We start from the raw sequence: 11622 nt of genomic DNA, 5'->3' as shown, positions 1-11622 counted from the left end.
TTTCTGTTTTGTTTAGTCTTTCTTTAAATTAAATTTTTTAAGAAAGACACTATAGTACCCAGTGCTGATCACGGAGTATCAAGATGTGAAACCCAGAAATACTGTTATTATTTGTTCAGAATGATTTTAATCTGCTTTAGTTTGTTTAATCTAAACTTAAATGAAGATATGGATAACTGCATGTCTGTTTAAGTTTATAGGATTGACAACCATGTTACTAAGTTTTTGTTGGACAGTTGAACAGAACTGTTTCAGTCTCCCTGTTTGAATTTCCTCTTTACATTTTTGTATCATTTTTGTTTCATTTTTGTATCTTGAACAACTACTTGTGAAACAACAATATATAAACATCAACTAGTGATTTCTTAATGTTTATTTTTTTCTCTGAACGTATGTATTATTTCTACCTATTTTCTGTTTTGTTTACTCTTTCTTTAAATAAAATTTAATTTAAAAATAAGCAATGTGTACTCTATTCTCAGAGCTTCTACAGCTGCTGGTTCACAAAATAGCTGATGGTAACAAGGGTAGTGTGTTGTCGGATCTTACAGTATCTGTCTCATAAAGTTTTAATCAACACAATTATGTGCTTGGAAAATTCCTACATGTAGCAGGAGCACCATAAATGCTAGTGGATATTATTATTATTATTATTATTATTATTGCTATCATTTGTAACATTAGACATAATAAAGCATATACTTCTGGCATTGCTCATCCTGTGTCTGACCCTCAGGGCAGAGACGGGTACCCACAGTGTTACATACCCCACCCTTCCTCCTCTCCTGCCCCTGCCCCGTCCCCCGTCCCTGCCCCGCGGAGAGATTGTGCTCCCTGACTTGCTGCAGTCAGGTGTAGCTTTTGCCCATAAAACACAACTGGAAGTCACTCTGGGTAAAAGATTTAATCGCTGCCTAGCCTCCCCCTCTCCTCTCCTTGTGTCTCTGAAGGTGGCAGCCAGTTTTGAGACAGTGGGACAGCAGTTCTGATGGTGGGGACAACCCCCTGGGAGCATCCTGACCCTGCAGGAGACTGATGGTAAACAAACTGCCACTGCTCAGACCATGGCTTGTGACACAAACACCTCCTGTTCTCCCCTGGGTATGACAGTCACTGTATCCCACAGCTGCTCAGAAGGCCTGCACATGGAAAGTGGTTCCACATGCTTTGCCTGGATTAGGAAACTAAAGCATTTTAATCAGCAATTAACCCAAATGATTTTAATCAAATGCATTATTTCAGCTCCAAAATCTTAGATTTGCTAACTGATTAGAATGTGGGGCTGGCCACCCTGTGAGGACCAAGTAAGTGATCATCTTTGTCCCAGAGCTTCAGCCCACATGTGCTGCATTCCACAGGGGCCACAGGAAAGAGCTGTGGGACTTCGGTGGAGTCCATTTTTCCAGGAAGTGGTCCTCCAAAGTCCTCCCTTCTGCCATAGGGAAGCTTCCTTAAGCCCCCTGCAGAAGGGCTGGGAGGTGAAGGAACTGGAGAACTGTTTAAGGAACTGCACTTGCAGTTTCTGTTATAGGAAGGGGGTAGGTCCTGTATCTCTGGTCCTTGCTGCTACAAGAATTAGTACATTTACCAAGGTAACAGCAAGCGTCTGAGAATGTAAGTAAAGTCTGCAAGGCACTAGGAACCGCCACAGCACAGCCCCTGGTAGAGGAGGAAGAAGATTGGGAGGAAAGTGTTCTCCAGAGACAACGGGTACCCCCAGACTTCATCCTCCACGCCTTGTTCAGGTTCCTGGAGTCCTAGGGGACGCAGGGTCCCGCTCATCGCAAACAAACAGGCTTAGGGTTTCCACTGGACCTCAGAACTCAGGAAGTCCCAGGTACGGGGTAGAGGGAACCATGTAAAGGTCCTTGCGATGGTGGCTTTGGGACTCTCTGCCCTTGCTCCAGAGAGGCTGGAGAATGCAGGGCAGGGTGAGCATCCTGGCAACAGGAGTCTGGTCACCGCGGTCCCTTGGATGTGTGACTTCGAACAGGACAAATGCATCAACCTCTCCATGAGCCGCAGGTTCTGCTCAAAAGGTGCAGACACGCTGGTGCCACCTCAAGAGTCGCTGTGGGAAGCAGAAGACACGGGCAGCAGCTGGCAGCACCTAGGGTGTCACACAGCCTGTATTGCCTGGGGCCTCCTCCACGGACTCCTGTCACCGGCTTTGCACCTTGGAACATGTGATTGTCTTCTCTGCGCCTTTGCTCTCGCAATGTTCTCAAGTCCTATGCCCTTTGTCAGGATTTGCGGCCCAACAGTTGGCCAGGTGCTGATCAGGGACAGAAACGCTGCTGGCTGGCGAGGGTTTCGGCGCACAGGCGACTCTGCAGGGTTGGGCATCCCCGTGCCCGGAACAGAGGAGGTGCTGCTCTCAGGTGCTCCTGGCCAGGCTGCCACCTCCCGTGGGGAGCACTAAGTCGCCCCTGAGACACAGCAGCTCTGCTCCCCACAATCCCTCCAGGCGCTCCCGGCGCTCTTGTCTCGGCTTCCAGCCAGTCTCCGCCGCGCGCTGTCCAGCAGGGGCCGCCCTGGGCCGGGCTCCGGAGACGTGAGTGAGGCGGCAGGGAAAGAGGGAGGGACGACCAGAAGGTGGCTCAAGCCCCGCCACACGCCCGGTGGGAGGGGTTTGGCGGCGGCCCCTTGGGCTCCGCGGCGCGAATGGAGCAGGAGTGTGCCGGGAGCGGGAGCTCACGCTGCTGACTGCGCCAGCCGCGCTTGGTCTTCCCAGTCTCGCCTCCTGCAGCCCGCGCCGCCCGCCCGCTGCAGGACCATGGGCGACCGGGCTTTCGTCCTCCTGTGCCTCCTCCTGTCAGGTACGCGCCTGAGGGACACGGACTGCGCGGGGGTCTCGGGGTGCGCGCTGTGTGGACGCCCGATCCAGTCGGGTCCGGTCGGACCGGGGTGCGGTGTGCGCGCCCGCACACAGACCCGGGGAGGGTGCGCAGCCGGGGGCTCTGGTCTCGCAGAGGACTCGGTGGCAGGGTTCTGTCTGCTCCCGCCCATACCTGCGTAGACGCCGTGCGTGGGGACCCGCGGCCACGCCGCAGTCCTGGAGAGCCTGGAGCCGGGCGGCAGGGGCCGGGCACGGGGTCCAACGCCAGGAGGCTGAGTCAGGTTTGGCCGCCGCCCTGAGGCTACTCGGGCGCTCCGGGCTCCCGGTCTAGGGCGTGCGACCTGGGTCCGCGCGAGATGATGAGACAGGACGGTCGCCGCGCGGTCCGGCTGTGGGAACTCGGGGCTTGGTCCTCTGTGCACTCCCGAGTCCGGGCTTTTGGACTGTGTCCCCGCGGTTGGTGACAGCTAGGGCCTCGCCTCGGACACGGAGTCCTCGCCGCAGGGCTCCGGGAGCTCTGCGCTGGGTTGGTCAGGGCGCAGGGCTCTGCGCGCTGCTGGGATCCGAAGCCCGGGTTTCTCCCTTTCCTACTTCTTTCAGTGGTATTTTCAACAGCCGGGCAGCTGGCCAAGCCGGATTAACTTGACAGGCGCTATTGTGGCTGTTTCCCCTTGAGAGGCTCCGCGGAGTTCTGTGGGGGTTTTGTTTGTGATTTTGTGTTAGTATAGTCTTAGCTTAGCCCCGTACTTGGAGAGGGGGAGCATCGTCCCCTTGTCTCTGTGAGGTCCCGGCCACGAAGGTCACAGCCACCCCCAGAGACCCAGGCAGCCCTACTGTCTCTTCCCTGCCTGCCCAGTGTCCCTCTCCCCAAAGACCACAAATCCCGCCAGGGGCCCTCCCTCGTTTTCTACAAAAATCACCCTCAAAGAATCTGTTTAGGGTCCGTGTCTTGCACAGCTGTTTCCGGTAGATTGTCAGCCAGGTGACATACAGAGAGCATGACAACCCCACCAGGGCCTCTGCACCCAGAGGAAGGGGTTTTCAGATCTAAAAGACGGATTTTTGGGAAAAGCAGCAGAGTCTAGTCCATGAAGGAGTAGGGCGGCAGGCACAGGGGTCTCCAGCTCTGCTGGGCTCTAGCCAGGCCCAAGAGGACCCTGTTCTTCTCTGCTCTCCTTTCAGCTTTAGGGGCTTCAAGTTTTAAATCATATCGTCATCATCATCATCATCATCATCATCATCATCATTGCTATAAAACCAATGCCTTCTTGAACCAAGAACAAGGTTGGGGAAGGCACAGTACCTGTATGGAGGACTAAACCCAAGAGCACTGTGCTCCCGGGCTGCATCTCCAGCTCTCTTTTTATTTTGATAGAATCTCACCGAGTTGCCCAGGCTGGTCTTGAGCTTGTGATCCTCCTGCCTCGGCCTCCTGAGTAGCTGGGATTACAGGTGCACCACCAGCCAGAGGTCTTAAGAGCAGGTAGAGAGGAAGTTTAGGTAGTCTTCGTTTGTCTGGAGGCCGATTCTGTTCCAAACTCTTCTCATCTACTGATTGCAAACCTGAAACTCCCGGGTTCAGCCCTGGAGGGGTGCAGGTAGAGTGAGCCAGGCTGGAGCATCACCTCCAGTTTTAATGGCTTCACTTTTTAGAGCTTTAGGGCTGTTTCTGCTTCATTCCCTTTCCTGCCGTGGCTGCTGGCTGATGTTCTGTGGCCTCATTTATTCACATCTGCCTCAGCAGAGATCTAAAGCGCAGTGAAACTTTCAAAGGCCTCTTTGCAACACCAGCAGAGGACAAAGAAGAGCCGTAATAGGTGGGGAGGCACAGACCCCTGCTCCTGCTGCTCTTGCATGTCTGCGCTGGTCTCCTGAAGGAAGAGTGTGCCCCTCCCCAAGCCAGGCATTCTGTGCATCTTCTTGTCCCCAGGTGAGCAGGACAGCACCCCAGCGCCCATGGGATCTAACCCTGACGTCCTTGTGCTTGAAGAAAGAGCCCTGCTACGCATTTTCAGCTTTCTGTCTGCTACAGGTCCTGATGTGGTCTTCTCAGTAGCCTTTTCCCAGATAGAGTAACATAAACAGAAAGTGCATACACAATCCCAGGAGGCAGGGCTGACTGTGGCTTGCCGGGATGGTGGAAGGAGTTCAGGCCTTCATGATCTGTGGTCAAAGGCCAAGACAGGACACCTACTCACAAGACACCTGACCTAAAAGGTGGCATCTCTTCCTTGTTATCTGATGCCCGGACAAAGGCAGGGCTTCAAGGTCTGAGCAGTAGATTCTTCCTGCAGCGGAATCACTGGCAGGCTTTGCTACACACAAATCCTGTTGTTCAGGGCTAGAGCCTTATTCACTCTGTGTGCTCCTATCTTCAAACTTGATGGGAATAGAACATCACAAGGCTTTAGGAAGTGTTAAATGATAGACTAGACAGATAAGTAAACAATACCAGGGATATAGTACATTTGCCCAGTGACCCTTACCTAGCCAGTACCCTCACTGATACAGTGATTATCTAGCAGCAGAGGTTAATTATACAGCTCCCTTTGGATGGTCAGAATCAAAGATCTTTACTAATATCTCAGTGCAACTCTTCCTGCAAAACCAGCAAGCAAATTAAGAGAACATTCAGCCAAGCCTACAGAGCGACTAAATTTTGGACAATAAACCAAAATTTGCTCAGTAACAAAGAGAAGTAATGTGTCACCAAAGACTTCATTTCTTCCATTGGGAATTTTGCAAACTGGTGTGTTTTTAAAGTCTCAGTCAGCTGAACCTTAAACATTCAGTACCCAGAACCACAACATTTTGGGTAATTCAGATCAAACAACTTGGGCAAAGATGGGTCATTTTTGTCTGAAAGTTCTAGAATGGTTCTTTCCAGAACCCTGAAACACCAGTAATGCCCAGATCTCTGACAGAACTGCAGCCTTTGGGCCTGGTCTAATTGTGTTTGGGTTTTTATGTAGGAAATATTGGTCCAGTATTTATCCTGTTAAGATTTTTTAGGTGGTAATTTTCCTTCTCAGAGAACAGCCCCACTGGAAATGGTGGACAGCAACATTTTTTAAATGTTTTCAGCAGAAATTGGCTGTCTTATCACCTAGATAAAGTCTGCAGTAAAGGAAAGGAATCCTGAAGCACTGATTACAACTGTGTAATTCCTTTCCCAAGCATCTGTCCCTGAAATGGAACACGATAGCATAGGAATAACTATGTGCTTGACTCTTACACTGTTAAGTGGCTTGAAAATGTTCAGGTTTCTTGTAGAAGACCGTGGAAGATCTATAAAGAGGTTGGAGAGGCGGTGTTTGTCTGCTTTACTCCAGGATTGCTTTCTCCTTGGAAATGCAGGGCTGATCACTTGCCCTGTAGGTAATGTGCAGGCAGGGTGACTCCCTGGTAAGACTCCTGTGCTGAGGTAGTTCACAATGCTTCTCATTTAATTATATCACAAATCATTTAAGTGCCCGATTAATGTAACATCCTAGCTTCCATTGTGTGAGTCTTTAAGTGCTCATTATAACCCTTGGTGTCAGTGTACTATTTCTGTCACCTGTTTAACATTCTTTAACACCTTTAAACCATTGCCAGTTCATTAGTGCCTGGAATGATTAAAACGAAAGAGACAGCTACAGAAATCTTCACGCTCATATTTCCCTTTGATGCGGGGTGATATTCAGTCAGTGAAAATTATACTATCTTGATTTTCCTTTGCCTGTTGTTTTGTTTGCCAGGTTTAGCAAATAAAAATTCAAGTTGTCCTTCCAGGTGTGTTGGTGTATGCCAGTAATCTCAGCACTCAGGAGGCTGAGATAGGAGAGAGGATTCTGCAAGTTAGAGGCCAGCCTGGGCTACACAGTGAATTCAAGGCCAGCCTGGACTGCATAGCAAAACTGTGTCTCAAAAAAAACAAAAACAAATTCCAGGTTGTCCGGTAAAATTTGAATTTCAAATACGCAGTAATTCTAAGTATGTCCCATGTAATGTGAAAGTCAGATTCCCCCTAATGGTTCTATATTTTTTCTGGCAGCCAGGATTAATCTTTCATCTGTGACTAACCAGTGTATTCAAGCTCATCTGTGCAATGAGTCTGATGTAAGATAAGCTTTATTTGGAACCTTGAGTCAGAGTCCTTTAGCTGCCTTCCACCACTCCATTCAAAATGATTTGTCCCTGAGGAAACACAGAAATTTTCAAGCTGCTCTCTCTGGGTAACCAACTGCACGGTTAGGATTAAAGGACAGCTTTCCCTGCTGTGGTGAAATCTGTGCCTTCTGATTGTGTATCGTTAGCTGTGCGTTTCTGTGTGCATCTGAACAATTGATGAGATTTCTGCAGCCTCTCTCACTTACATTAATGAGCCGCTTTAGACTGTTCCTTTAAAAGAACTGTGTGTTTCTTATGGAAGCAATGTTAAAAACAGCTAAGGCAGCTATAACTAGAAGCCTCATGGGACTAGGCTGGCAGCTGATTCAAAAAGAAAGTTACTGAGTACCTTTGGGTTTCACGGTTGTTTTTTTGTGCCAGGATCTTATGACATCTTACAAATTATTAATTAGCCAAGTTTTATATAATTCCTGCTGGAAAGGTTTATTAGTGTCACTTAAAAGCTTGGCTCTCCGGAGTTGGAAGCAACACATTAGAAGTTTAAACAAAAATCTTTTAAGCAATTTAACTGTGGTGGGTATGGGTACCTTCATACCTAGGGTGACAGGCTATGAGTAGCTGATTAAGTGGGGAAAATGATGGCAGATTAATATCTGTGATGTTTAGGGAACATTATCTGTTCAATACGAAAGGTGAGTGGCCTCGGATGTCTTGGGTGACAACGTCTTGAACTTACACTGCAGATTCTGACACCCAATTTTCTTTTCTGTGAGCAAAGAAGGAGGACATGGAACTGGACTGCAGGTGTTGAATAGGACAGGAATTCGAGGACAGGGGTTCTGTTTACTTATTTATGGCCCATGATTGTGAACCTGGGGTTGAGTTTTTGTCTAGTGAGAATAAAAGATGTGTTATGGTTCGCATGGTGACGTCCCTACCAGCTCTGTGCAATAAGAAGCACCCCCTCACCATGGGGAGAGTTTGCTCGCTGCTGTTGTACTCACAATGGACCCTCCTGGTGTCTGTAACCTCTTAGGAAATGCTTCCCAGTCACTAGACAGGCTTTTAGGACCTGTCTTAGTCCTAAGACTAAGGGTGGCTGCTCTAACAGCCCGGCTCTGGAAACTGGATTCCCTTCAGCAGCAAGCATGTACTCATCACCATGATGGAGGCTGGGGCAGGAGAGATCAGATACAGATGCTGAGTCTGGGGGCCCGCTTACCTCCTAGCTCACGGGTGCTGCCTGGACAGTGCGGTCACATGGTGGGGAAGGCCACACCAGCCTCCCACTTCCTTCATAGCCCATCAACTCCCAGAGGGCCCAGTGTTCACAGCACCACCTGGGGAGCTGGGATTTTAACATCTAAAATCTAGGGGCACGAAAGCATTGACGCCATGGCATGATCCCCAGATCGGATGGGGGCAGAGAGGGTTACGCTGGAGTTGGACACATGTGTGACTGACTGTAACACTCTCTGCACTGCAGGACTTCTGCTTTGCAATGGAATTTGAGTTTGTGGGAAAGCACCAATAGAAGGGTGCTCTGTTTGTGTGCTGTTGGAAAGTTATACGTAGACCATCACAGTCTCCCACTGAGTTAGTTACTATGGCAGAAATACAGCATGAGTGAGCATCTCTGCCGCTGGTTTATTTGTAACCCTAAAGAAACCTGATGGGCTAAACACCTCTTTGTTGGCCTGGAAAGGAGGCAAGTTCTCGATAAATCACGCTCGAACTGCTGATGAACCGCCGCGTCACAGGCAGCGTCAGAATGCATAGGGCTCTTACGTTGGACCTCGGGTAGGGATGCACCGGATGCCTATGGAGGTGACACAACAAAGGGAGTCCCAGTTCCTCCTTTTATGGGGGGCTGATTAAACATAGCAGCTGCAGGGAAGGGATCATCAGCTTTGAAAGGGGAAGGGTTGCCCATCACCACATGTTGGAAAATGTTGCTGGGGAGAGAAGCAAGACACAGAGTCCACATGGGCACTGGGTTGGCAGCAGACAGTCAGGAAGGGAAGGGCTGCTAGAGTCTCTGCATAGGGCACAGAGGATTGGCCAGGGAGCCAGGGCCAAATTAAATGAAAAGATTACCCAACATGCAGCAGAGAGGGGATGGTAAGTAAAAGCAGTCAGGAACACCAAGGCCCTCGCTGCCACTGTTGATGCTGCTGCTGCTGGGGTGAAAAGTGTTCACATATCCAGTCTAGAGGGTGGCTCAGAGGTGCCTCCTCTCATGGATGGGAAGCCTTTCTGTTACCTTCTTATTCTAGAAAAGGCTGCAAACTGAGCCTGTTTAGTGGAACTATGTGGTGGCCCCAGATAGCTAATCAGGGTGCCCTCAGCAGGGCCAGTAGGGATGGAGACCAAGCAAAAGCCAAGGTGACACAGCTGCATGGCTTGAATTAACTCCAGAGCGGCTCCTTTCAGGTCCCTCTTGGACAACGCCTTACAGCTGGTCCTGCTCCAAGCAGACCACCCCATATGTGCTCCTGTTTCCAGCGGCAACAGTTAGGGTGGGAGGGTGGCATTGGTTTGTCACGTATGGAGGAGGCAGGTTATGGGAGAGGGATTTTGGAGCAAGAAGATGGTGTGGAGTGCCATCTCCAGAGCCTTGCGTCCTCCTTCCAGAGTTAGGATGACCGGTGCAGAGGAACATGTCTCATCAATGTCTGTTAGGCGTAGAGGCCAGTGGATGAAGGGTTTATTTTACTGTGTTTCTTAGCCTCATGTGTCTCCAAATAGGGGATCAGAAAGGTGAGCTGTTTGATCTGCCACTGTGTCCATAGCTCAGAGAACGGAGCAAGACATGATTTTTAACCGAGCATTTATGTGTGCTAAATACTCTTCAAGGCTCTGGAAACACATTCAGGAGCAATTGAGATAGAGCTCTACCCTTTGGGAACTGCCAGTCTTTGAAGATGATGAGTTCTGAGTTATGGAAAGAAAACAGTCAAGCGTCCAGTATTCAAGACCTACTCAAGGTGTGCAAAATGTACTCCTCCACCTTCCTGCCAAGCTCACCTTGCAGCCAGGCACTCAACCCCTCCCAGTGAGTGGCAGCTCCAGTCCCTGCTACTCCTGCTGCAAATGTCACCTGGCTCCTTTCTGTGTCCCTGTATCCAATTCTTCAAGATGGTGGCCTGACCTCTGAAATCCATTCAGAACCCACCCACTCCTGCTACCACCATTGCTGCCCCACCAAGGGCTGCCATCTTGTCATCCTCCTCTCAGATCTTCCCCGCAAGGCTGCTCCCTCCTGATCCTGCTTCCACAGAGCCACACACACATGGTCCTTGGGATTATACTAGGGCCATCTCTGCCGAGCCCTGTCATGGCGCTGCATGGGGTCAGCATCCTCAGAATGATGTCAAGGCCAGTGGGAGGGGTGCTCTGTTCATTCTCGAACCTGGTCCCCCACTGTCCCCTTTGCTCAGCCTGCAACAGTGTCACCGGTTTCCCTAGCACAGCCGTGGCTGACCCCTCCATGGCCAGCTCCCACCTGCTGGACACCTCAGTGTCAATCAGCTTCCTGTCACTGTGACAAATGCCTGAGGTATTCAGCTTATGAATAAGAAAAGGTTTTCTGGGATTCACAGCAGTCTGAGACCAGGCACCCTGGCTCTGAGCCCAGACAGCATGGGAGGTACTGGCAGGAGGGCCTGATGGAGGGTGCTGGCCACCTCGTGGCAGATGCAAAGAACAAAGAGAAGGGAAGATAGCAGCGTCCATGGCAGCTCTGTGGGGTAAGGGCGACCGTGGCCTAACCTGCCCCTCCCTATTGAAGATTTCCACGCCTTCCCCCAGCATCAGGACTCTAACACGGAGGAGTCGGCAGGACACGCTAGACCCATACTGCGGGCCTTTGCTGAAATGTCACTTTCCCAGTGAGCCCCGCCCTGAGCAGTGTCCTGGCACCACAGTGTGCCAGCCACCAGCACCATAACCCCATGTCCTCCTTGGTTTCCTGCTTAGCATTTCAGTGTGGGTCCCCATCTCTACTCTCCCTCATGGAAACAAAGCGCCTGTAGGACAGGGACTTGGTCTCTCTCACTTGTCCTGGCCCTTGGTGATACACTGTTGGGTGGCACTTAGAGGGTACTTGAAACTTTGCTAAACAGGGTGATAAAGATAGTTTGGAGGGCTGGAAAAATTACTTCATTCACATTTTTCCACAGATCACTCAAAACTAATACATCAACAAACTTCTGCTTCCCCTCAGGTACTCATATCTTGTGTTTCCAGATAGCTTTTTTAAAGCCAGCAATCAGACCTTCAGTCTTCACTGACGGTTACAAAAACAAACCTAAAAAATCAGCTATTTTTGCACATACAAAGCTCTTCCTTTTCCTCTCATGGACATCATTTTAAAATAGCTGCTGATACTTCTCAAACTCTGGTAGTTAAGAAAATGTCCCCTTTGAGCTCCGTCTGAGAGGGCCACAGTACCTTGATTTGTACATGTTTTCAAATTTTGGAGTAACTAAAAGTAGCCTCCTGATGAGACCTGGTTTGCGATTGAAAGAATCACAAGTGAAGGTCATCTAATAAAGCTGGAGAGCGTTCATTCAGTGCTGAGAGCAGAGAGGGAAAGTTGGTCACTGGTGAGCTCAAGACCACGCTGGTGGCCTGGCTCCCTGCTTTTCCTGACAGTTCTGAGGCTGGGT

General features: G+C 49.9%; 1 protein-coding gene across 1 annotated transcript in view; it reads left to right on the top strand.

The window, feature by feature from the left end:
* The first annotated feature begins 2430 nt into the window (after window positions 1-2430).
* Window positions 2431-11622, top strand: part of Parm1 (prostate androgen-regulated mucin-like protein 1) — an 80367-nt gene continuing 71175 nt past the window's right edge. Inside the window, exon 1 of the mRNA XM_063245228.1 lies at window positions 2431-2819. Within this exon, the coding sequence (XP_063101298.1) occupies window positions 2777-2819 (43 nt within the window). The 5' untranslated portion in view covers window positions 2431-2776. The remainder of the gene's footprint in view (window positions 2820-11622) is intronic.

The sequence above is a fragment of the Cavia porcellus genome, unplaced genomic scaffold (assembly GCF_034190915.1).
Source record: "Cavia porcellus strain 051 isolate PalLab524CR breed Dunkin Hartley unplaced genomic scaffold, mCavPor4.1 scaffold_2, whole genome shotgun sequence".
Classification (NCBI taxonomy): domain Eukaryota; kingdom Metazoa; phylum Chordata; class Mammalia; order Rodentia; family Caviidae; genus Cavia; species Cavia porcellus.
This window is presented reverse-complemented; position numbering and strand designations above follow the sequence as displayed.